We start from the raw sequence: 27,498 nt of genomic DNA on the forward strand, positions 1-27,498 counted from the left end.
ATGGATTGATGATCATGATGTCAATCACTGGATTGTCTGTTACAGACTAGATTAATTACAGACCTCCGTCATGTATCTGGAAAATTTCTGAGTGTGGCGATAAACAACATGGTTAATTGCTATCAGTATATTTGTAAGAAATGTTAACATTCCACACTCATCTGCCTCCATCTCGTTCATGTTTGACTGAGATGACGTGATCATCAGACATTCCTAACATGTTTATAACCAAAATATTTTTGAGGACTTTCAAAGACATTTAGAAGACCTCTGTCTTTTTATTAGTAGTTTGACATCTGCTTAACATGCTCAAAATAGTATTTCAGGAAATGTCACTATTACTCCATATTTAATGAAATATTACGTAATAAAACAAAAGATGTCGCTCTCTCAACAAGGAAGTTAAGATCGTATAATAACTGAGAAAGTTGAGATTTTCCATGTTGAGGGGTACAAGTTGGTCATGTGAGGTCAAGCTAGATTGTTGAGTGACATGCATGGAGCTGTTTCACTGCTGTTTCACTGCTGTATCACCACCGCAGTGTTGAGCTAGCTGTCACATGCCAACACACCCATCTGTGCCATCCTGTCATGCCTTATATGCAAGAGGCAATTCAGGGGATTATGCATCGTATGTGTCTGGGTTTTAGTTTGTGGTGAGACTGTTGTATCTCTAAGTGTTGTCTGATATATTGATAGATATGTTGCATGGTTATGAAACCATCTGTATTTTGTTTCCAGAGCATAACCTAAAAACTGAAAGATTTTTCATCCAAACTTGCTACATGTATTAATGAGGGGCTGAAGTGGTGCCTTTTCCTATTTAGGAATTTATTTAAGTTACATTTTTCCCTGTTTCCATGGAAGCAAGTTAGCCTTAGCTGAAACGGAGGTATGTGTCGTTTCCAGAAAAGAATTAAAAAACTATTCAAGCTGTTTCATCTAACTTGCTACCTGTATTAATAAAGGTCTGAAGTGCCTTTTGCTATTTAGGAATTTTATTTTTTTTAATTATTTCCTGTTTCCATGGCAACAAGTTTGGCTTTGACTCTGTTCATTATGAGTAGTGTGTTTGTCCTGACCCTACATCTAAAACTAATAGGTACTCTTTCTTGATACTGTGCACACACAAAGACCAGGTTGTCAACTGGTGCCTTTTGCTATTTAGGGATTTTTTTAATTTATATATTTTCCATTTCCATGACAACAACTTTGAATTTGACCCTGTTCATATTGGTGTGTATGTGACATAGAAATACAAAGTTCTGAATCCCAATTCCATGGTATTGTTTTGATACCACAATAACTACTCTTGCATACGGAGAGATAAGATAGAAATTATCTCATCAAGTTGGAATTAAACATGTTAAATTAACAGTCAAATGATTTGTTCTGTCGAATTTGTGGGGCTAGGGGGATTTGTCATCTTTTGATGACTTTTGTTTTTTAAGGATGTACCCATTATGATGTAACATCTTTCAGAAATAATCAATATTTTGCTTGAAAATGTCAAATTACTCATTGCTAATCATGCGAATAACCTTCAATGTTTAATGTACATGTAATCATTTAGATTATGTTCTTGACAGAGACATTTGCCTGAAATATGTATGCAAATAATTCTAAGAATGTGCAATCTTCTATTGATGTTCTTAGCCCAGCACTGGCATTCTTGATCGCATATTTTAGTACAAAACAATATTTAAAATGTAATTTTCTACAGCTTTTCATATGTCAATTCCACTTACCCTTTTGCCATGATTACCATGGATACCAGAACCAGTTATTGGTTAATCATATACTTGTATGTCATGACAGATGTCAGAACATCTGACAAGCTTTCAAACTGTCTTTATTTCTATTGCAGTCATAACAGTGGCACGACCACCTTCGACCATCCACTAAGTGCCCGGCCTTCACTCTATGACACAACTTCCAGGTAAAGATAATCTTATTGTCCTTGTTAAAAACTTCCATTTGAGTTGTATATGATGTCTGTTGTTTACAACAAAAGAAATTATTCTGTTTACATGTTGAAATCCTGTATTAAGTGTGTGCTGCCAAACAACAAGATGGATCTCAATCGTCACACAACAAATATGTCCTTGTTTCACATGATAATGGGTCCCATGAAGATCTGAGTTAGAATTGGTCTTCAGCAACCCAAGCTTGTCGTAAGAGGCGACTAACGGGATCAGGAAGTCAGGCTTGCTGACTTGGTTGATGCATTTTATCATATCCCAGATGTGTAGACCGATGCTCATGATGGCAATCACTGGATTGTCTGGTCCAGATTTGATTATTTATAGACTGCCGTCATAAAGCTTGAATATTGCAGCGTAAAACAAGAAACTAAACAAAACTCATGTCTTAGGCTCCGCAATTCACTGTGAAGAGGTTTTCTTTCTAGGTTTGTCAGCACCTTAATTATGCATGCTCATGGGTGTCACCAAAGTGGTAAACTTGTAAGACCTAGGACAAGGCAGACTTTCCTCCCAGATCAAAATGGCAACGACATGATATAAACGAAATACTGTTCGAAGCGGCGATAACCTAGTGTAACTCACTCCCTCACTCACTCACTCACTCACTCACTCACTCACTCACTCACTCACTCACTTACTCACCAACAGATATGCAGGTTTAGTCAAGTAGTTAACATGGTTAAAGTGTTACCTTGCATATGGTTCAATTCTTTACATCGGTACAGTAGGAAAAGCACTTTTTGGTGTCCTCATTCATACTAGGTTTACTTTATCATACACCATTCGATAGATGTAAATGTATTGGGATATTCTTCATAAATGGGTTTTGACCTCATTTGTTGTTTAAAATATTGATTAAAATACATTGTCAGTAAAGTATGACTAGATATTGACCTGCAGGCATTGTCTCATATACACCCAGTTAATAATCAGAAAGGTTCACAGGTTTTGAGTTGTTTGTTTTAAAGATGTTTTATAATAATGATTACTATTGTTTTTGTTTGTTTTAATTAGTAGTGTTAGAGTGGCAGTCGGGTAGCCTAGTGGTTAAAGTGTTAGCTCGTCACGCCGAAGACCCGGGTTTGATTCCTGACATGGGTACAATGTGTGAAGCCCATTTCTGGTGCCCCCTGCCGAGATATTGCTGGAATATTGCTAAAAGCGGCGTAAAACCTCACTCACTAGTAGACCTAGTGTTAGACACAAATTATCCCAGATATTCCTAACTGCCACACTTTAGAGTTGGCATCTTTAGATTTGATCTCATAAAATATTTTTTTGGTGTAGATTCTAGACATTTGTCATTGGAAGAAACAGATGTAAGTAATAACCATTAATACTGTGTTAATTAATTAAAGTGTGATGTGAAAAATGCCAGATTGAAGAGGGATGTTCCAATCCTATTTCGCCTTAAGTAAAGGATAAATGTCTCTGTTAAACAGAAATCAACTTAAGCCCTGAAAATATGGGACACACTGTTGCATATTCTAGATCATTGATTCCACTATCAAAAAGATGATAAAGAAATATTGCTGATCCAATCATTCTTTTTATTGTTGGGATATTGACAGAAACAGTTGTTGATTGTCAATAATACGAGCATGATGAGGGAGAATTGTTGACACGGAAACTTCGGTTCCACGATGGCAGCATGTCAATAGCCAAGCCAGACAGGTGCCCCCCAACAAAGATCGGTCACAGGTTCTGCCCCCTGAATAAAACAATCAAATATTTGTGTTTTGCTTCAGCAAAAAAGTGTTTGGAATATTTCAGATAAAAAAGCCTGTGGATGAGAAAAGCTTCATGTGGTGCAAAGGATATTTTGAAATCCTGTACAACAATGGCGTACAATTATTTAATGATAAACATTCCTTGGTTCTTGTTCAATTCTTTTTCTAAATCATCAATACAGACTTTTCAAATACGTTTAGGGTCAGGATGCAGTCTTGACACTTCCACCTACGAATGTGACAGCCTGCAAAACAAGGGCTCGTCTGTGCCAGTAGCTTTTTCATGCTTCATTCACTGGTTGTAAAATGCACTCCTACACAAGCCGAGAAAAAGGCCTGGCTCTGTTTCACAAAGTGTTCACATATTTAGTGAGGGCACTGATGGCCCAGTCTAAGGCACCACAATTAACTCTGCAGAGTTGCTCCCCTTTGACATGCCTGAAACCTATCATTGTGGGATTAATACCAGTTTCAACCTAATTCTGCTTAAGCTTTGTCAAGACAAGTGTTGAATATTTTATTACAGTTTTGAATACACTACTAAAGTATGGTTAAATGCATCCTTAAAGACTTTCAAAAATTAGAAGGAACAATATAAATATTGCAATGAGAAAATGTTGTGAACATGGTGAATATATTTGGCAGAAAGCTTTTTTATAATCCAACACTTTGTGACCTGTGGTGCAATTTTTAATCTTTGTAAATAGTAACTTACATTTCAGGCAAAGTGTGACACCCTTTTGCTCAGCTTTTTATAAATATTACAAGGGGGCACAGGTGGCCTAGTCGTCTAAGGCGCCGCGATTCGCTGTGCAGAGATGCGCCCTTGGGCACGCCAGAAACCTATGATTGTGGGTGCGAATCCCGGTTCGCCCCGATAATGTTTCTAAATTTGTCATCACCATACCCGTGCTCGTGGGTTTCACCAAAGTGATAAACGTCTAAAACCTGCATCACTTGGGGCTTTCCTCCCACATTAAGCTGACACGCCGCGATATAACTGAAATACTGTTAAAAGCAGCGTTAAACCCAACTCACTCACTCACTATAAATATTACAAATCTGGAACACCACCTTGTTTTACCATTTGAACCATTGATATGACTTTCTATTTGTACTTGTAGCATACTCCTAAACTTGTGCAAACCTTTGATTACACAGTCCTATGGAGGATAATTACCTGTGAAAGCAATGATCTTTGTGTTTGAAATGACCCTCCAGTGACTTTATGTTAACCATCCGTACACAATATAATAACAAACGTTTGAATAAGAAAAATGTATGTTGGTCCATCATATTAATTTAGAACTTCTCTTTCATGAACCGTGTTCTTCTGTACAAACAACTTTCATTTGTAGGAAATTGTTAACCTGTACAAATATGTTTATTGAATACACATGCTACACTGTAAGAAAGAGCATGGTCTATTACATGTATTCCAGTCTCATTGGTTGATCAGGTTACTGAATGCTGCTCTCCACAGGGAAGGGAGTTATATAATATAACAAAGATTGCCGTGGGCATGTTAGGCATACACTACTCCGTGGGATCCTGGGTTGGAGTAGGTCCCCACCAACCTGTGCTGAGAAGTCAGGCTCGTTGACTTGCTGGATTGTCTGGTCCAGACTCGATTATTTACAAACGGCCATCATATCACTCAAATATTGTTAAGTGTGGCATTGAGTACCAACCAAAATATAAAGAAAGTGGGGCACACGTTTGAGTTCTTATGTTTTTCTATCATCGAGGTAGATTTTTAGAAATCACCTGTATGCTGTTTCCACCTTGTTTGTAATGAAGCACAAGATTGACTGTTTATGTTCATGGTTCAGTAATGTCTCTCACACTGGATACACCAAAAACACATTTTAAAGTTTGAAAGGGGACCTTGTATGCCAGTGTAAACATGATGCAATACTATTACTCATTGGTGAGACCAGTGAAGATCTGGGGTAGAATAGGTCTTCAACAACCCATGCTTACTGTAAAAGGTGACTATGCTTGTCGTAAGAGGCGACTAATGGGATCGGGTGGTCAGACTCGCTGACTTTGTTGATGCATGGCATCGTATCCCAACTGCGTGGATCGATGCTCATGATGTCAATCACTGGATTGTCTCGTCCAGACGTGATTATTTACAGACTGCCGTCATATATCTGGAATATTACTGAGTGCGGCGTTTAACAACAAACAACAAACAAACAAACAAACAAACAAAACTCATTGGTGAGATTTATTCAACATAATAACTTAGTTTAACATGTTTAAGGAATATGCTGTGTGTGTATTTTATTATAACTTTGGTCAGCAGATGCTATTCGAATCCAGTAATACTGTTGTAAAATTTGCCTGTCTGATATAGTTTAGTTATGTTAACTTTTGATAACAAAATGCATCTGTCCCTTTGGGTAGAATAGGTCCCCAGCATCTTATGATTGTCCTAATAAGATGTGATAAAGAGCTTCCGATGGTTAGGCCTGGTGACTGGACTGATTGTATGTCATCATGACCGAGGCTGTGGATTGTTGCATGCTTTCATTCATGTGTGTGCCTGGTCCAAAGCAGGCACAATTTATGAAAAACAACTTCTTTGTTTTACTGTAATGGTCACGATTCTATATAGATCCTTATACGGTTGTCAAGCTGGATCTATACCAAAATGTAGCCATTACAGTTAAATGAAGCAGTTGTTATCCATAAACTGTGTGTACTTTGTCATCTGTCAACTTCTAGGAAATGCATATCAAACACGACATCATATAGCAGGGATAATGCTGACTGGCTTAACTCACTCACTCACTCACTCACTCACTCACTCACTCACTCACTCACTCACTCACTCACACACACCCACACACCCACACACCCACACACCTACTCATAGTTTTAAAATTGCTATGGTTTGTCTTTGCAGGTCACCACCACATAGTCCACAGGCGCCACTCAGTCCCACTGACAGAAACTCCAAGAAGTTCCTGGCCAAACAAAGGTGGGGAGCACTTACAATCCTCTAATAAATTGTGTTTGTGAGCAGTGTTTCAAATAAAAAAAATGCCAGGCCGCCATCTGGGCCCACTTGCACAAAGTGATCTTAGCGCTAAGATGATAGTAACTCCCATGTTTTAATATTGGCTTACAATAGTCGTAGCACTACAATCACTTTGTGCAAGTGGGCCCTGGACCCACAGACTTCAAAAGCTGCTGGCCTTGACTAAACACTTCAGGGCCCCATTTCACAAAGGGTCCGGAGCGCTAAGATTATCGGTACTCCCATACTTTAACATAGACTTATGACTGTTGTAGAGCTACGATCCTAATGTGGAATGGAGCTCAGGCCCTCATTTGAAAAACTGCAGTTTATTATGCACCTAAATCGACACACAAATTTACTGGAGGCCGTAAGGACCCATACAAATTTGAAACTGTGGGCCCAACACAAGTTCTACCTGCCATGGGCCTGTGGGCAGGCACTTATTTCAAACACTGGATGGGAGGCGCGATGAGGTCACCCAGACTATGGTTACTTGATCAGATTTTTAGAGAAAACTACTCGTCCGTTAAGTTTTCCATGTTACCCAGGAGACCAGTGGCTAATGTCTCACCCTTGTGCTGTGCGAATCAGTAGCAGGACCACATCTCAGTACTACATGCCTATTGGGTGACCAAAGTGGGGATTTGCTGGTCGCATTGGGGGCTATGTATGGATGATAGTACTTGGATGGGTGGTGACCAAGACCAACTCTCAGCTGTGATATTGATTATATGTGTTATTGCCTAGCGTCTGTGTGTGATAGTGTCTATATGTGATATTGACTATATGTGTTATTGACCATTGACCATTGACCATAGTTGTATTGGCGCCGAAGATGGCTTCTGACACTCTCTGTCTCAATGGTTGGCCTCCTCTTTGCCACATTGTACCTTGCAGATGTTTTTACACATTTCAATACCTCAATATTTGGTATTGTGTAAGTAGAAAAAATGTAAGTTTTAGAAGAATAAAACACTAACTTTAAACCTTATTGTTTAATAAATCTATATTTAAAATTAGCAAATTGTATCAGCAGTTTATGAATCTGTGTATTAAATCCTCAATGATTCAAAGTTTATGATATGCATTACTAACATTTTCTCTTAATAACAAAGCATTTAACAATGGATTTTTTTATTTTTTTATTTATTCAAATCTGGTGAGCAAAAAATATTGCTTCTTATCACATCTTCCTTTAGAATTGTCCTTATCCATTGAACAAGAATTTAGTAAACTAGCCATAGTACAGGATTTGATGTATCAAGGTGTAGCCTCTTTTATCAGCAGTAATCAGATCCTTTGAAATTGTTACCGGCATCATTAGTGGATTTAGTAACAAATAACATGATAATTCCTGTTAAATTTCACATGTTAGCTGTCACAGAGAACCCTTTGTTCTCTCTCTCTCTGAGGTTCATTACAGTAAATTTATTATTCATAACCCATTGTGTTGAGAATACTATCAGCAGTTTGTTATGGCTTTAAGAGAATTGTTCATGACATGGGGTTAGTTTATGTAATCGAGTATCTAAATCCTTAATAATGTTCAAAGGTTATGATATGGCATTGTAATGTCTTGCTAACTGCCGTTGAGAAGCTTGTAAACATGCAACCTTTGTACGATACTATATGCCTTACAATTCTTTGTTAACAATTCATGCCTACAGGTAATTCATTATATAAGTTACGTGAACATAGTGACAAGGTTAGGCTTATCAGTTCATATCAGGTATATATCTACCGGTATATCAGGCTGAAACTCCATTTACCCTTTCTTTGGCCTTATATCTATTTTTTGTTTTTTAAGAGTGACCAATAACCACAAAACCTGAAATTTGAAGGGGAAAATTTAAAAAGAATAAATTAAATTAGCCAACTCCATTTTATAATTATGTGAAATAGAAAGCACATGAGATTTTATCACTGCTGATTGTAAGAAATGGTGAATATTACATATATAAATTGTTATTCGTCAACAATAAAAACAATCAAAATTTTTTTCGTATCTTGCGATGTTAACACGTTTGTTTTTCATTCAGTAGTAGCAGTACTTATCTGGAAGTTGAAATTATTTATTTTTTTCGACCACCTTGAATTTTAAACTAAAATTCTTGTAAACCAACTATTTAAAAAAGGGGCCTTTTTTTCCTTTCCTATAAATATGAGATCAGTAACTTGTATTGACGATAAGTCTTATAAGATAAAAATGTATTATACACAAGATCAACAGAAGGGTAATAAAAGAGGTAAAAGGTACACATAGATTTACACAGATTTATCAGCCCTCTGTTGTATTCATGTTATTTGTTTGGCATGTTTGGATTAAGTGGTATGTCAGTATTACATATGCTCTATTCATCATATTAAGTGCCTTGCTCTAGGGGGTGCCCCAACTTCTGGACCAGTTTGGAAGTACCGTATTTGACGTAATAAGCGGCCCGCTCTAATAAGCGCCCACAGCGATATTTGCTAATATATTGGCAAGTGAACAATCCCAATTAGCCCCCCATCCGATTTATCAATGTACACAAGACTTATTTATTCGTGTATAATACGCACTCGTGTGTTATATGCACCCTTAATTATGGGCAATTAAATTCTGGAAAAATGTATCTGTCGTATATAAACAGTTCAGACTGTCAGCATATCAATTTATCTTTCAACTCTGTTTTTTCCACCAAGTAATATCCTAATAAGAGCCCCCTATTTCTAATTTTGAGAGCGCCCTGGGCGCTTATTTCGTCGAATACGGTAATCTTTATAAGCGTCCACTATGTCCAATATGCCTATCAAACAATTCATCCACTATGGAGACTGAAACTGTACATGACCATATTTTTTTGTGTATATTACAGATATTTTAAATTAGCAGCAGTGTCGGAGTATATTATCTTAAAAGTTTTAGTTTCATGCATGTTTTAAATTTGTTTTTCAAGTATTGGCTCTGAGCAATGCAGCACATTAACACATGTATTACTATGAGTTGTCTTGTATGTTTGTTAACATACCGAGTATATCCCCTTAGGTCCCCAGCGGCCTATGCTGGTCGTAAGAGGTGACTAAAAGCATTGTGTGCTCAGGCTCGGTGATTGTGTCCCTTGGGCACGCCAGAAACCTATGATTGTGGGTTCGAATCCCGGTTCGCCCCGATTATGTTACTAGGTTTGTCAGCACCATATCCGTGCTCGTGGGTTTCACCAAAGTGGTAAACGTCTTAGACCTGCATCACTTCGGGCTTTCCACCCACATTAAGCTGACACGCCGCGATATAACTGGAATACTGTTAAAAGTGGCTTTAAACCCAACTCACTCACTCAATCTCGGTGACTTGACTCATTGTGTGTGATCGTACCCTGATGGTGTGGATGGTTGTTCACAATATCAATCACTGGATTGTCTTGTTCAGACTCAATTATTTACAGGCCACCATTGTATGGATGGAATAGTGCTGAGTGCGGCATTAAACACCAAATAAACAAGAAATCAAATATTTACAAATAATTGAGAAACTTAACTCATAGACAGGGATCAGTTCCATCACTAATTTTTTACGCTAAATATTTGAACATTTTGCTTGATTGTCATGTCCAAGAAACTTAACTGATTTGAAACCTGAATCTGCAGATAATCATTTAAACTTAATCTCTGAAGCCTAAATGAATGGTAGACTGTTTAAAGACTAGTATTATTTCAATATATAATCCAAATATTTTCAGTACTGTATGTTTCTTTTTCAGAAGTATCAAAGCTCCATCTGCCAAGCGAAATCCTGCTTCAACAGTGATGAGGAAGGGCTGGCTGTACAGATTTGTAAGTCAATGTTCACGTTTGCTGGATGAAGAATTTGTTTTGAATTGCATATTCTATATTAAGTGTCCCTTTAGCATGTTGTGTTATTTTGTCAAGGTTCTTGGAAATCAGGTATTTTGCAATTGTTTTAGCTTCAATTAAAATGTTTGCTCATAAGCAGGAAAATAACATTAAAGACGTTATAGGCGCCCTGCAGTAATAAGAGCGCACGGCAATATTTGCTAATAATGTGAACAATCCTAATTAGCACCTCCTTCCGATTGATCAATGTACACAAGACTTATCTATTTGTGTATTTTACGCACTCTTAATAATGGGCAATGAAATTCTGGAAAATATACCTGTCGTGTATAATACGCGCAGACTTTGTCATTTCAGGCTGTCAGCATTAACCACAAAAATTTACAATTTTTCAAATCTGTTTTTGTTACTCAAATTTGTATTCTAATAAGAGCCCCCTATTTCTAATTTTGAGAGCGCCCTGGGCGCTTATTACATCGAATACAGTAAGTGTTTTTCACATTTTATTCTATATAGCTTGCTAGCACTATCAATATCCATTGGCCAGGATATTATTACTTATTGACTTGTTGACTGGTTTAAGTATTCTGATTCTTCTTCTTAAATGAGTATTTCTATCATAGGAAAGTGGTGCCATAGGCAAAACATGGAAGAAGAGGTGGTGTGTTATAGCTGACTTTGCACTTTTTGTCTACAAAGGTGAGTAGTGAAAATAACATCTTTTCTTAGAACTTCAGATCGTGTTGATGACGAGGAATATGATTTTATTCTAAACCAAACTCTTTCAAATGCCATGGTAACATGTCTTGTCCCATGAAACTGTGTAAGAGAATATGGCCACGGTGTCCCAGTGGTGTCATTTGCTCATTAGCTGTATATGTTCAGTATGGGTTTAAATCTCAGATTTGCCATGATACCAATAACCCTGGCAGCACCATACCCAGGTTCGTGAGTTGCACCAAAGTGGTTAACATCTACAGTCTACATTGGGGGCATGGGTTGCCCAGTCGTCTGAGGCCCTCGCTGTGTAAAGTTGCATCCCTTGGACTCACCAGAAACTGATGATCATTGGTTTGAATCTCAGTTATGTTTCTTGGATTGTCAGAACCATTAGAGGTAAATGTCTGCAACCTGCATCACTTCGGGGTTTCCTCCCACAACAAGTTGACATGCTGTGATATAACTGGAATACTGTTCAAGATGGAATTATACCCAACACACTCACTCAAGCACTTCAGTCTATATCACTTGAGACTCCATAACTGAAATACTGTTAAAAGCAATATTTATCCCATCCCTTTCACAAGGAACAAAGAAAATAATTGCTGCTGGAATATTAACATTATTATTGCTTCAGGCATAAGGCACTAAAGACACTGTAGTGACTGAATGAGATCAAACAGTGACACTTCCACTGTATGTGGTGTGGAGAGCAGCATTTGGCATGGAAGAGCCCGAAAGGCACATCTTAAGTTTAAAGAGTTATTTATTGAATACAGTGTTTAATTTAATTATTAAGTTTCATTGGTTTCCCTCAAAATGTTCTTGTATGAATAGAAAGTTCTTGTAAATTATTAAAAAAAATATTATATAATGATGTATACTTTCCTTGAAATGAGGAAAAAATGACAGAAAGTGGCTAGCTGTCATTCCTATTTATCGTGTTTGACAGATGGGGACGAAACGAGTGTGGTGACGTCGGTGCTGCTGCCCAGCTACAGGATCAACATCATGACAACCGCGGACCAGGTCTACAGGGACTATGGCTTCAAGGTGAGTAGAGACAGCCAGGGCTCTCACGTGTAACTAGTGACAGACTGCAGTGTTTGGCATCATACCACTCTTGCTCAGAAGTTGTTTGATGAAGGTTACAACATTCAAGGCTCTAGTAAAGCTTTCAAAAGTCTTATGGAAGGCATGTGGAGGTTATTTCCGCATCAGTGACAAAAATGATGTCCAATGCAATTCCCTATTTTGACTTGTACTGTATGTACCTGTGTCTTTATGGTGAACAATTGACTTGCCTTTGCATGTGTTTGTGATGGGTGTCATGGTGGGGCAGGATACGCACACCTTCTTCATGAAAACCTAGTATCATCACTATTTGTTAGTGATTCATAAACACATGCTTATGATATAGTTGGAATCGTACAATCAACTCATTTCTTTACAGAGATTTATGGAAAGGGTTTTGTCATTTTTATCTGTACGCCATTGTCATATATTGTCCATGACCTTGTTCAACACGGTTCAAGAGGTGTCCTCCCCATCCAGGTTCACATGTAATGGTTTAAGAGTTGTCTCCCTTACCAGCCAGGATCGTGAGTAATGGATTCAACTCCCCTGAAATTCTCCCTCTTAGATTTCACCAAAATGAAAAGAGATAGTGTTAATTTAGACAGTACCAAATGAAGGACTTGATATTATAAGCTCAACTATTGATCTGTGTATACAGTTTTCTTTTGAAAATATTCTAAGAAAATGATGAGGAATAAGACTATACAGGACAAGGTATGTTGGAAATGCTTAAGGAAATTGTCTTTCATTTGTTTCTCTCACAGCTGGAGCATGAAAACACGAAGACCCTGTACTTTGCCACCGATAACCAAGGTGACCTTGACCGGTGGCTAGCTCTGCTGACCCAGGCCGCCATGATGAAGGGCCAGCAGGGGTATGTGTGTCTGTCACTGCTGAATTGTTTGTATAATCCACATTTTGTTTGTTTCTTTGTTTGTTGTTTAACACCACACTCAGCAATATTCCAGCTATTTGATGGTGGTCTATATATAATCGATCTGGACAAGACAACCCAGTGATTGATATCATGAGCATCAATCTATGCAACTCCTGATACTATGATACGCATTAGCCAATTCAGCAAGTCTGACCATCCAGTCCTGTGATCACTTCTTAGAACAAGCATGGATGCTGAAGACAAATTCATGGGGAATAATCCACATCCATGTGTAAACATTTAGAAGGCAGCAGTTACACAATATTTTTATCAGATATCCTTTATCAGTTCTGTAAACCTCATTGAAGACCCGTGAAGATCCGGGGTAGAATAAAGTCCCCAGCAACCCATGCTTACTGTAAAAGGCGACTGCTTGTCGTAAGAGGCGACTAACGGGATCGGTTGGTCAGACTTGCTGACTTGGTTGACGCATGTCATCATATCCCTAATGCATGGATAGATGCTCATGATGTAAATCACTGGATTGTCTGGTCAAGACTTGATTATTTACAGACCGCCGTCATATAGCTGGAATATTGCTGAGTGCGGCGTTAAACAACAAGCCAAACCAGTTTATGGAAATTCGAATATTTTGATAGATTTGGCATATGAAAGATATTTACCCACATCATTGAGATGGGTTTCTATTGATTTATTTGCCAACATCCAAATGTAAATGTAGAGTAGCTTCAACTTTTATTATAAACCAATGTTGGAGGGACAAAGAAATTCACATTAGATTACTGATATCTTTTTAGATGAGCCCGATTGATATATTGTCAACATCTATTTTAAAATGTAATTGTAAAAGCGTTTCACATTTTTATGATAAATATATTTTGGGTATGTTGACAAAGAAATTTCCTATCAGCTGATATGTTCTTAATCAATTTGAGTTTTTTAACATAATTCAAATTTTATTGTACAGCAGCAAATGTTTTCTGCCTTCCTTCATTCCTTGTCATCTGTTTTCCTCAAGGTTTGTTAGAGAGACAAACAACAACCGTGTTGGTGGACCTCGCCATCGGTCCCACTCCCGGGGTGGGGAGGACGAAACCGACTACCCCCCAAACCCAGAGCTACAGAGGTCTTGGAAGGACCCCGGGAGTTACCGCAAGATGCATCGCGAGGAGGACATGGAGCCTCCAGACCCAAGAGACTTCAGCCAAGAGTACCCAGCACACCATGAGGGAGGCCCTTACGATGACCGCAGGAGAGATGATGGCCACTATCAGGAGCATCAAGACCCCAGGGATCCCAGGTCTGGGTACCCCCCAAGTAATCGGAGTAGTCATGCTGGAAGCATGGTGGAAAATCCTTCAAATCGGAACTCAAGAGACTTTAGATCACATCCTGATGACTTTGGCCCAGAAGATGGCCACCATCCAGATAGGTTGGGGGATGCTCATGACAGGAATAGCATGTCAAGGAATAGTGACAGAAACAGTATGTCAAGACCGTATCAGCAGGATAGCTTATCCAGGCCTCATATGAAGGATAACAATTCGCGGCCATATGAGAGGGATAGTTTTTCAAGGCCTCAGGAAAGAGATAGCTTATCACGGCCTCATGAAAGGGATAGCTTATCAAGGCCTTATGAGAGGGATAGCTTATCTAGACCCTATGAGAGGGATAGCTTGTCAAGACCTCATGAGAGAGATAGTCTTTCAAGGCCTCATGAAAAGGATAGCTTATCTAGGCCCTATGAGAGGGAAAGCTTGTCAAGGCCTCACGAGAGAGATAGCTATGCAAGGCAAAGTGATCGAAATAGTATGTCCCGCATGAATGATAGAAATAGTATGTCCCGCATGAATGATCGAAATAGTATGTCTCGTATGAGTGATCGGAACAGTATGTCTCGTATGAGTGATCGGAACAGTATGTCTCGTATGAGTGATCGGAACAGTTTGTCAAGAGCCAGTGATCCTAACATGATGAGACCTCACGACCGAAACAGTATGTCGACAGTGTCGAGAGCTAGTGTTGATGGCAGATACAATGTCAATGATCCATATAATAGGGAGAACATGGAGAGAAATAGGATGACTGAGGAGAGGGATAGGAGCTTAAGTCAAAATAGAGGCAGTATGAGTGATCCAAGACACAGTTTTACTGATCCCAGGGGAAGTTACTCCAGGGCAGATCTTCAAGAACATCATTTGGAAGGGGAAGTCCCATATGCTCGCATACGTGACTTGCAAAGGTCAGGATCACATGGGTTTAATCCTTATGACCAGAGAGACTCACAAGGTCTACCCGAGTCATATGGGCAAGATACAGATCCAAGATTTGGGCACCCACAAGAACCTGACCATCGAAGGTATGGCAGCAGAGACCAAGAAGATCCACACAGTGGGGACTATTATGGCCAAGATTCAAGGGATGTGGATCCTCGGGGTGTGGATCCTCGACATGTGGATCCGCGAGGCAATCCTGCCGAAAGATGGGGTTACCAAGGTACTCCAAATGAGAGAGATGCTCAGAGGGATTCCTATTCCAGAGGTCCTTACAGTCAGGATAGATATCCAGCAGAGGATGAAGATCCTGGCTTCAGAGAACCAAGGATTTCTCAAGATGATGTTGTACTTGGTAGTCATGGTGCTTTGTATCCAGATGAAAATTATCAACCAACAGAGCATCGCCAAATACAATCTGGTAATAATGGGCCCCAAAGGGACAGATTATCCAGAGCATCCGAGTTCTCAGGCATGGGCAGTAACCATGGAGACAGAGCTTCCAGAGCATCAGACTATCCTGAACATGATGGTCACCATGGTGACAGGTCTTCCAGAGCTTCTGATTACCCTAATGCTAACGGCTACCATGGTGACAGGTCTTCCAGAGCTTCTGATTACCCAAATGCTAATGGTTACCATGGAGAGAGATCATCTAGGGCTATGGACCAACCTCCATCAGATGATAGGGATGGATCCTTCCAACGTTCAGATATGCCAGGTTTGAGGCCATCATCATCTGGCAGCAATCTAGCTGGGCCACATGATATGAGATACAGTGGCTATCCAACTGAGGGATCCCCACATGGTTCCGACTCCCCGAGGAGGCACCAATCCCTCACTGTAAACATCCCACCAACCTATGTGAACTTGTCTGCAGACCCTCAAGGTCAGGGAAATGAGGAGTCCCCGGGCAGACCTCCATATCCCACTCAGATACGCAAGGAAATGGCCAGAGAGCTTGCCCAGACAAAGACGCCCCGAACATCGCATGATTTAGTTGTATCTGTTGAGAATGAAGCACGCAGGAGGCAGGAGGCACCCTTCTTCCAGTACCCATCTCCACGGAATGGAGAACCTGCACAACAGGTTAGAGTTTAGTCATGGTCAGAATAATTATTTTATTTTGACCAGATTATTGTCTTTTTGTAGGGAATTGTAAGTTTTGGAAAATATATAGCCCATTTTTACAGTCGTAAAGCTTTTATGTCATTGATATGGAAAGTTGAATAATATTTTGATAAGTGAACTTTTTATTCAGCGTGATCCAAGGGAGGTAATTCAAGAAGGCAGGGAAAGAGACAGTTTCGGACAAGGCTCAGATGAACAACAGTTATCAATGTCAAACAGGTATGAGATCCCAGTTGGCTATGGGCGAATTGAACCTCAGAAGCAAACCAGAGACGTCGACAGAGGTGAAGGTCGTCCCCAAAGTGGGGGAGGGGCACAGGAACTGAGAAGTGCATACGAAAGAGTCCAACAGCTGCGACAGAGCCAGCGAGACCTTACAGCAGGTAGGAACCAACTGTCTAAATGTATTATCATGTTATTATCATGTTATTATCATGTTATTATCATGTTATTATCATGTTATTATATGTTGTCCATGTATTGTATTGCTTCAATCTGAGGGAGATTCCTTGTGAGGACCATTGTAAGGGAATCGTCATCCTGTTGTTTCTGTCAGTCTGATAGATGTTGTTTTGAGTTGGTCACAAGTCTCTCTAACTCATCTCTCATGATTATCGTTTAATATCTGTGCATTGTAGATGTTAATACTCATTGTAGGTGTTCCTTATATGCCACGATCTATTATCAGCTCATCTTGTAGAAAACTTTAAAATGTTATCCAATTGAAAATACTTAAACCATCAATTTTTGATCAGCAAGGAAAGGTTTGGACACAATTCAACCTCCTGTTCAACTAAAGGATACCAAGCGGGAAGACCCCATTTACTCAGACACCGAAACTAGAGTACCCAGCCCTATAGTATATAGTCCTGGGGGCTCGTATGTTAAGAACCTAGATGAACCAGAAGACTTGTATGAACGAGGATCAGCATTCCGTCCTCCATCGTCCTGCACTAGCAGTATCAAGGGAGATAACTCCACCTTGGAACGGAAACCCACCGAGAACTCCCCATTTCAGGCTAGCAATGATTTGAGGTCACACTTTGACCAAAGTCCGGTAGATACAGGACAGAGGGAGGCTGAGGACCATGATGGAAATTACATTCAAATGACAAGAGAAATTGCAAGAGAGATCGGCAAAAGTTATATTCAGGACAAATGGACAGGTACCCTAGTGTTCCCTGCTGCCAACATTTCAGATCTATACCACCACTGACTCTAATGACAAGTTCAACTCTGTTCTAACAGTTCATAGCCCTGATGTTTGCCATTATACAGTTCAGCTAACCTCATCCCGGGTGTGCATGGCCAGTCAGCTGACTACAACTAATAATGCACCTGATCATGCATGAGGCACCGTTTCCAAACTCACACAAGTTTGTTACACATCTTGCAGTAGCAACACTATGATGCTGATATATTGTAGTATTTATGATGACTTTCTTTCAGCTATGATATTGATATTAACTAATTGTTTTCCTTGTTTCACTTATCATGGGGTGTTGCATTGTCAAAATCTTATCTTTAAACTACTGCAGAACCTGTACCCTTGTACTATTATGTCAAACATATGCTTTTCTTGAATTTGAGAAAAATATTCTTGACGCTATCTCTAACCTAGGACTTGGTCCCAACTTTGACATTACTACAGAATTGTGTACCTTTATATCAATGTTGTCATTTGCAACTTTAACAGTTTTGAGAAGCCCAAATAGGCATCCCATATAGCTGTGAGCAATTCTAGGTACATGTATATCTTGTACCATTCCTCACACATCTAACATCAATGTAAAAGTACAGTGGAATTTCAACCGATTGTTCAATCAGTGATTTACTTATCTTTAAAACCAATTGTAATGCTAATCTTTATTGATAAATATAACATCATGAGTAGACATGATTAAAAAGCAGGCGGCACGTCCTGGTTACATCAAGAAGCGCTAATCAACTTATATGTCAAAAATTATTTACGAACAAATGGTTTTTGATAAAAGGGATTGTGCTGCATGTTTTGGATGGGAGATGTTTGAAATTTAAGATACCTGTTTGAGAAAACAATTCTTGAAAGTTTGAATTTTATGTTTTTTTGTCTTGATCATTAACAAAATGATATTTTATTATTTTATTTTACACTTGACAACTGACATTTGGTGATGGATAATAGCAGTTTGCAAATAGCTCTCATCTGTAGCGAGCTTGTCCCTGTGTAGTAGCAAGCTTGATGACTGTCTGTGTGGCAGGCCAATCACTAGTGCTTGCTGGTTACTCAATGCTATGGTGGAGAGCATCATCTGTACAGGAGGAAGGAATGCATCATCCAGGCCTCAAAGTTGCGACTAAAACAGTCGCCAATTCGACCTAAATTTCAATTTGTCTACTGTCTAAAACTCAGAGGTAGCCAAATGACCACCTTGAAAATATCTTGTGGCGACTAAATTCTATTGCTTCACATTTGAAGACACAATAATAGATAACTGCTGATTGTGGAAAACATCTCTGCTAATAGTTGTACTTGCGTATAAGTCCTCCCAAAGTCAACAATGAACAGAAATACAGAAATATTAATGAAATTAGTATTTTATTTCAGTTGACAATGCTCATTGAATTAGTAAGGATATATCTAAATTGCATAAATTGCTTCATTGTTTGAGTCACAAATAACAAAAAGTACAGTTTCCACTAATATACAATTTCAAGACTAGTGCTATGACTTGTACATATTATGATAGTAATTTGATAAAAGATAATTTCAAATGCTTTTGGCTACCTTCAATATTGGCTGGACTTCTTGATTTTACCACTGACTACCTGGAACAAAATGCTTGTAGCCATTTGGCTACATGGTAATAATTTAAACTTTGAGGCCTGTCATCAACAATGTTTAAGTCAAGCTTTATCAAACTTTCACCTAATGGTGCTTCCATGGCAGAATAGACCCCTAAGACCTGTTGCAAGAGCAGACTAATGAAGGTCAAGTCACGATTCAGTCATGTGAACCGGTTGATTGTGTGTCAGATGGGTTATGTTGTTGTTCATGAATTCCGTTATTATGCTTTTGTGGGCACGGGTGTCTAAGTCGCTGCAATTTGCTGCATCCCTTGGTAACACCAGAAACCTATGATTGTGGGTTCAAGTCCCGGTTAAACCCCAAATATGTTTCTAGGTTTGTCAGCATGTCTCTGACCTTTGGGCTTACCTCCCACATTAAACGAACACTGGAATACTGTTTAAAGCATCATTAAGCCCAATTCACTCATTCACTTACTATGCTTTTATTCAACAAAATTATAAATTAACTCACTGTTTGGCATATTCAGGCAATATCATTTGACTAGAGTAAGTTTAGCTCATCCTCAGACAGTGCTGTATGGGGGGGGTGGGGGTGGGGGGGGGGGGGGGGGGTTCTTATACTGCGCTTACTGAAACATCTAATGACTAAGTTTGGGTACCCTTGCAGTAACCTCCCCCTGGTGTTTGCCTATTCCTCTGAGGAATTGTGTCCACCAACTGCACCTGTGTCTGACTGTAAGGAGTCATGTTTCAGGTCCCAGAGAGGAGACATATGCCAGACCACAGAAGAAGAAACTGCCCAGAGCCATGTCAACAGTGAAGGAGGATCCCAACATGTCCGACGGAGATGTGCTGGTGAGGAGGGGTTGGGGCTGGTGCAGAGGGGGTGGGGCTGTTGTTGAGGTGGGGTGAGGCTGTTGTGAGGAGAGGGTAGGGCTGGTGCAGAGGGGGTGGGGCTGTTGTGAAGAGAGGGTAGGGCTGGGGCTGGGGCTGGTAGGAATGCAGTGGGGCTGTGAGGAAGGGGTGGGGCTGTTGTTGAGGTGGGGTGGGGCTGGTGCAGAGGGTGTGGGGCTGGTAGGTAGGCAGTAGGGCTGTGAGAAGGGGGTGGGTCTGTTGTTGAGATGGGGTGGGGCTGTTGTGAAGAGAGGGTAGGGCTGGTGCAGAGGGGGTGGGGCTGGTGCGATAGGGGTGGGGCTGGTAGGAATGCAGTGGGGCTGTGAGGAGGGAGTTGGGGCTGGTGAGGAAGGGATGGGGCTGATGTAGAGGGTCCTTGGGCTGTGGTTAGATGTTGGTACTGTCAGATGGGTTTTTCTTGGGGCTATTGTTTGGTGATGAGGCTGTTGGGTTGGTTGCTGGCGGTTTGTGCCTGTGATGAGGTTGATGCTTTTGTTTAGCAGTTGGGCTGATTTTGGCTAGTGTTTAGGGTGTTGTTTTAAGGTTGGCAGTTGGGTAGATGGTTGTTGTTTGGGCTATGTTGAGCAGCGGGGCTGAATAATTGGGGGACTGGGCTGTTGTGCTGTTATTATTTGGTGGTGGGATTGCATTTAGTTTGTTGGGGATGATGAGATCATGCACCTTTGTATTTGAATAACATGTAAATCCTATCTCAAGAAAGTATTCATAACAAAAAGGTTGATGTCTTTTTTTTTCAGACCACAAGAGAAATAAAGAATCTCAACAAGAAATACCCAATCAATGGCAGCCGAGTCAGGATGAGCATATCTGCTGGGGACCTCATTGGCAAAACTGTAAGTACAATGTCTAGTAATGTACCCTTATGATATTTTGTGTGGAAAGTGTGAGACACGTACTGTCCAGGGAGCTGACAATGCAATTGAAACTCTGATGAGTTGACAAGGGTAATAATGTTAAGAGATTTGATCATAATCCTCTTGGGTGAAGAGCCTTGCCTTCTATGAGTGACACATAATCATCATGAGGACATTATTATTATCATCATCACCATCATCATCATCATGATTATGATTATTATTACTATTCAGCACGATGAGCTGGTGCTGCTGCTGATCCAGCTGCGGAGGAACCAGTCCGCCCTGGAGAAGGCCAAGGACTTCTACCGCCAGAGACTGCAGGAGCGGCGCCTCAGTGAACGCGAATACAAGAGGCAGTGAGTAGGCCCTGTGAGGGTGATATACAGAGATATGCACTAACACAGTTCCAGATTACAGGTCATACAGTGAAAACAAGGAATGTCTGGTCTGCAATACATTGTTTGGAATGCATCTAGAAGACATGGACATCTTTTATTTTACCAACAACTGGAAGGCCAACAGCCTCATGCCAAATGTCTACTTGTTTGAATGCACAGTGATCCATTGACTGAGCAGTCTCTGGGAACTAGTTTCAATGGACAGTGATCTGTTTAATAATCTGTAATGGTTTTATATTTGTTTCAAAGCACAGTGTTACATTGAATAGGCAATAATGTCTGTATTTTTGTTTGAATGCACAGCGATCTGTTGAATGAGCAATAATGTCTACTTGTTAGCTCACCTGGTCAGAAGGACCAAGGTGAGCTTATGCCATACCATGGCATCAGTCGTCCGTCCACCGTCCGTGCGTGAACAATTTATTCAAACGACTTCTTCTTCTGAACCACATATTGGAAATTAACGAAATTTGACTGGAAGCATCCCTAGGTGGTGGGGATTCAAAATTGTACAAATGGTGGGGCTGACCCCCCAAGGTGCTGAGCAGTGGGGCCATATAGGGTTAATTTGGCTTTATTGCTTTATTCGACTTCTTCTCTGGAACTAGGAGAAAAATATCAAGGATATTTGGTTGGAAGCATTCTCCTGTGGTGAGGATTCAAAATTGTACAAATCAAGGTGCGGGGCCAAATAGGGATTATTTGGCTATATTGCTTTAAGCGATTTCTTCCATGGAACTAAGAGATAGACATAATGAGGATTCAATGATTGCGTAAATATTCAGGTGAGCGATACAGGTTTGAATGTACACATACCCCTTGACTGGGCAATAATGTCTACTTGTTTGAATGTATACATACCCATTGATTGGGCAACAATGTCAAACTTGTTTGATCAGTCGATTGGTCAATATTATCTTATGCTTTTCTAAATGCAACTTTTGTCTGTTGACTGGTTATGATAAGTACTAATTGCATGCTTGTCCGTTGAGGGAGTAATGATGTCTACATGTTTGCAGGCGCTCCAACTCGGAGGGAGAGCTAGACCATGAGGTGGAGCAGGACCACCAGATGTACAAGGACTACAAGACTCAGCTGGAGGAACTGGAAAACAAGGTGGGGCACGCCCACCAGGAGAAAACCTGTACAAATAGGGAAAACTAATAAGGAATTTGTTTTAGATTATTTTCAGCCAGACTTGTTTTTTTCATCCAGTGTGGTCTAAAACAAAATCAATAATGACAAAACTTCATGATATTTTCTCTTTATTCGTCTGACCAACAATTTCTAAGATTGATTTGAATAAAATGTTTTCAAATTATACCTTCATATACACTTTTTATGGACAAGAAAAGAAAACAAGTAAAAAAGACTTTATTGAAGTTACTCAACATTGCTCAAAGGACACTAATATGACAGTTTTTTTCCTTGTCAGTGTGTAATGTGTTATATGTAACCCTGTTGTGTGATGTGTGACTGACAGCTGTGATGTGTTTTGTTCAGTTGGAGGTGTACAAGCCCCTCATTAACCTGGTGGACAACATGGTGACTATGGGCAGTCTGTACGGGGGAGACAACTACATGCTGGCCACTCAGTACAGGAAGGTGTGTACGATGGTTATACCACTCTGTGAGAATGTTTAGATATTAGGAATGTGGTGAATAACTCTTGATGCTCAGTACAGGAAGGTGTGTACGATAGTTATACCACTCTGTTAGAATGTTTATATATTAGGAATGTGGTGAATAACTCTTGATGCTCAGTATAGGAAGGTGTGTACGATGGTTATACCACTCTGTTAGAATGTTTAGATATTAGGAATGTGGTGAATAACTCTTGATGCTCAGTACAGGAAGGTGTGTACGATGGTTATACCACTCTGTTAGAATGTTCAGATATTAGGAATGTGGTGAATAGCCCTTGATGCTCAGTATAGGGAAGTGTGTACGATGGTTATTCCGCTCTGTTAGAATGTTCAGATATTAGGAATGTGGTGAATAGCCCTTGATGCTCAGTAGAGGAAGGTGTGTACTATGGTTATACCACTCTGTTAGAATGTTCAGATATTAGGAATGTGTTGAATAACTCTTGATGCTCAGTATAGGAAGGTGTGTACGACAGCTATTCTGCTCTGTTAAAATGTTCAGATATTAGTAATGTGTTGAATAGCTCATGATGCTTAGTATAGGAAAGTGTGTACGATGGTTATTCTGCTCTGTTAGAATGTTCAGATATTAGGAATGTGTTGAAGAGCTCTTGATGCTCAGTACATGAAGGTTTGTATAATCGTGGAAATACCTCTCTGTTAGAATGTTCAGATATTATGATTGTGTTGAATAGCTCTTGATGCTCAGTACAGGAAGGTGTGTACTATGGTTATACCACTCAGTTAGAATGTTCAGATATTTGGAATGTGTTGAATAGCTCTTGATGCTCAGTATAGGAAAGTGTGTATGATGGTTATTCCACTCTGTTAGAATGTTCAGATATTAGGAATGTGTTGAATAGCTCTTGATGCTCAGTATAGGAAAGTGTGTACTATGGTTATACCTGTCTGTTAGAATGTTTAGATATTAGGAATGTGTTGAATAGCTCTTGATGCTCAGTATAGGAAAGTGTGTACGATGGTTATACCACTCTGTAAGAATGTTCAGATATTTGGAATGTGTTGAATAGCTCTTGATGCTCAGTACAGGAAAGTGTGTACTATGGTTATACCACTCTGTTAGAATGTTCAGATTTTAGGAATGTGTTGAATAGCTCTTGATGCTCAGTATAGGAAAGTGTGTACTATGGTTATACCACTCTGTTAGAATGTTCAGATATTTGGAATGTGTTGAATAGCTCTTGATGCTCAGTATAGGAAAGTGTGTACTATGGTTATACCACTCTGTTAGAATGTTCAGATATTTGGAATGTGTTGAATAGCTCTTGATGCTCAGTATAGGAAAGTGTGTACTATGGTTATACCACTCTGTTAGAATGTTCAGATATTTGGAATGTGTTGAATAGCTCTTGATGCTCAGTATAGGAAAGTGTGTACTATGGTTATACCCCTCTGTTAGAATGTTCAGATTTTAGGAATGTGTTGAATAGTTCTTGATGCTCAGTATAGGAAAGTGTGTACTATGGTTATACCTGTCTGTTAGAATGTTTAGATATTAGGAATGTGTTGAATAGCTCTTGATGCTCAGGATAGGAAAGTGTGTACGATGGTTATACCACTCTGTTAGAATGTTCAGATATCAGGAATGTGGTGAATAGCTCTTGATGCTCAGTACATGAAGGTGTGTACAATGGTTATACCTGTCTGTTAGAATATTCAATTAATGGGAATGTGGTGAATAGCTCTTGATGCTCAGTACATGAAGGTGTGTACAATGGTTATACCTGTCTGTTAGAATATTCAATTAATAGGAATGTGGTGAATAGCTCTTGATGCTCAGTACATGAAGGTGTGTACAATGGTTATACCTGTCTGTTAGAATATTCAATTAATAGGAATGTGGTGAATAACTCTTGATGCTCAGTACAGGAAGGTGTGTACAATGGTTATACCTGTCTGTTAGAATATTCAATTAATAGGAATGTGATGAATAGCTCTTGATGCTCAGTACATGAAGGTGTGTACAATGGTTATACCTGTCTGTTAGAATATTCAATTAATAGGAATGTGATGAATAGCTCTTGATGCTCAGTACATGAAGGTGTGTACACTGGTGATACTGCTTTTGGAATATTCAGATATCAGAAATATGTTGATGTATCATGAAGCTCACAGTTGAGGAAGGGGGTGTACACTGCTTCTTATGCTGTTCTTGGAGTTACAGGATAATAGTAATATCATATGTTGATGAAGTTTACACAAAAAAATGTCTGTACAGATTTTCGTCCTTGAAAAATGGTCTTACATTTGTTACATGAATATTTTCCTTGGTTTGATGAGCAGTTCAAGCAATATTTTGAACATGCCTCCAGTTGGTATGACTCTTTTTTTGTTCCTGTTGCTAGCACCTACTCCGGCCAGACCAGTACACAGAACCCCGGGACATGCTGCTGTTCTCACGACAACACCAGGAGAAAAAGTTTGTCCAGGAGATTGAGCAGGAGATCAAACAGCTGTCAGCAGAGGAGGTGGATCTTGAGGTTTGTCTCAACAATTCATTAGATACTGGGGGGGACGGGTGGGCCAGTCGTCTAAGACGCCGCATTCGCTGTTCAGAGTTGCATCCCTTGGACATGCCAGAAACCTATGATTGTGGGTTCGAAATCCCGGTTTGTCCCGATTATTTTTCTAGGTTTGTCAGCATAATACCTGTGCTCGTGGGGTTCACCGAAGTGGTAAACGTCTGAGACCTGCATCACTTCAGGCTTTCCTCCCACATTAAGCTGACACGCTGTGATATAACTGGAATACTGTTTAAAGCGACTCACTCACTCACTCATTAGAAACTGCTGTTTGTAATAAGTAATGTTTCAGTATGGTACTGAGTACCAGTGATCTTGAAGTGCTGCAATTCACTGTGCAGTTGTTCCCCTTATATATGCCAGGATGTTGTTTTATTCCTAATGGTAAATGTCTACCGCCTGTGTCGGTGCTCCCACATTACGTTGATATAATTTAGATACTGTTCGTAGCAATGTTAAACCTCAGTCACTTAATTTGGTACTCGTGGCGAAGATGTCCCAGGTTGAAGAAAAGTAAGAATCAGAAAGGTAGCGTGAATCTCATTTACAACCTTGCTGTGTTGGTGTAATGGTTGATCAGGACCCACAATTTTACTCATAGGCCATCGTGATGTGGATGAAGATTGTTGTCATTTCTATCTGTAAGCTCTTAGATAGCATAGGCTAAGCATAGCCACATGGAGATTCCAGTACAGAATGCATGTCAGAAGGACGAAATGACGAATAGTGTTTCCAATGTGATTTTGATAACTGTTTTTGCATGGCCAGACATATGTTCCTGACGGATATTTTACTGGTATAGCTGTAATGTTGCTGACTGACATCAATTACCATTCACTTTATTCTGCTATATTATGTTTTGTTCCAGGAGAAACTCGAGAGACTCTATGAGCTGGATCGGAATCTGCAAGAGCAGTCCTTCAAGGTTGTCAGCTTCAGGGAGGATAAGGTTCGTACTCCAAGAAATTAGACACATGTATGTATTGTGGACTTTCCATTGTTAGTCGCTGAACATGCAGTGAACAACTTGGTTTTCTAGATCACTCACTTATTTACACCTACCTGTTCAGAACATGACACAACATATGTTCCTGTCCAGGACATGACACCTACTGACATTTCTATGACATTTCATTCCAGAACATGACAGCTTCTGATGTGTCTGTCCAAGACATGACACCTTCTGATGTGTCTGTCCAAGACATGACACCCTCTGATATGTCTGTCCAAGACATGACACCTTCTGATGTGTCTGCCCAAGACATGACACCTTCTGATGTGTCTGTCCAAGACATGACACACTCTGATGTGTCTGTCCAAGACATGACACCCTCTGATGTGTCTGTCCAAGACATGACACCTTCTGATGTGTCTGCCCAAGACATGACACCTTCTGATGTGTCTGTCCAAGACATGACACCTTCTGATGTGTCTGTCCAAGACATGACACCTTCTGATGTGTCTGTCCAAGTCATGACACCTTCTGATGTGTCTGTCCAAGACATGACACCTTCTGATGTGTCTGTCCAAGACATGACACCTTCTGATGTGTCTGCCCAAGACATGACACCTTCTGATGTGTCTGCCCAAGACATGACACCTTCTGATGTGTCTGTCCAAGACATGACACCTTCTGATGTGTCTGTCCAAGACATGACACCTTCTGATGTGTC

At 39.9% G+C, this 27,498-nt stretch overlaps 1 protein-coding gene across 2 annotated transcripts in view; it reads left to right on the forward strand.

Moving 5' to 3' along the window:
• LOC139462408 (uncharacterized) overlaps positions 1-27,498 on the forward strand; it is an 82,619-nt gene that overhangs the window by 33,985 nt on the left and 21,136 nt on the right. Inside the window, exons 4-19 of one of the 2 annotated variants that reach the window (XM_071244105.1) lie at positions 1,868-1,939; positions 6,630-6,704; positions 10,484-10,556; positions 11,201-11,276; positions 12,250-12,350; positions 13,139-13,248; positions 14,291-16,634; positions 16,807-17,059; positions 17,432-17,842; positions 20,221-20,321; positions 21,119-21,214; positions 21,470-21,594; positions 22,656-22,752; positions 23,140-23,241; positions 25,649-25,783; positions 26,694-26,774. In XM_071244105.1, coding sequence (XP_071100206.1) covers positions 1,868-1,939; positions 6,630-6,704; positions 10,484-10,556; positions 11,201-11,276; positions 12,250-12,350; positions 13,139-13,248; positions 14,291-16,634; positions 16,807-17,059; positions 17,432-17,842; positions 20,221-20,321; positions 21,119-21,214; positions 21,470-21,594; positions 22,656-22,752; positions 23,140-23,241; positions 25,649-25,783; positions 26,694-26,774 — 4,252 coding nt within the window. The remainder of the gene's footprint in view (positions 1-1,867; positions 1,940-6,629; positions 6,705-10,483; positions 10,557-11,200; positions 11,277-12,249; positions 12,351-13,138; positions 13,249-14,290; positions 16,635-16,806; positions 17,060-17,431; positions 17,843-20,220; positions 20,322-21,118; positions 21,215-21,469; positions 21,595-22,655; positions 22,753-23,139; positions 23,242-25,648; positions 25,784-26,693; positions 26,775-27,498) is intronic. The other variant, XM_071244106.1, reaches the window with a different exon arrangement.

This window comes from Haliotis cracherodii, unplaced genomic scaffold, assembly GCF_022045235.1.
Source record: "Haliotis cracherodii isolate W230 unplaced genomic scaffold, xgHalCrac1.p SCAF_15, whole genome shotgun sequence".
NCBI classification, from domain to species: Eukaryota; Metazoa; Mollusca; class Gastropoda; order Lepetellida; family Haliotidae; genus Haliotis; species Haliotis cracherodii.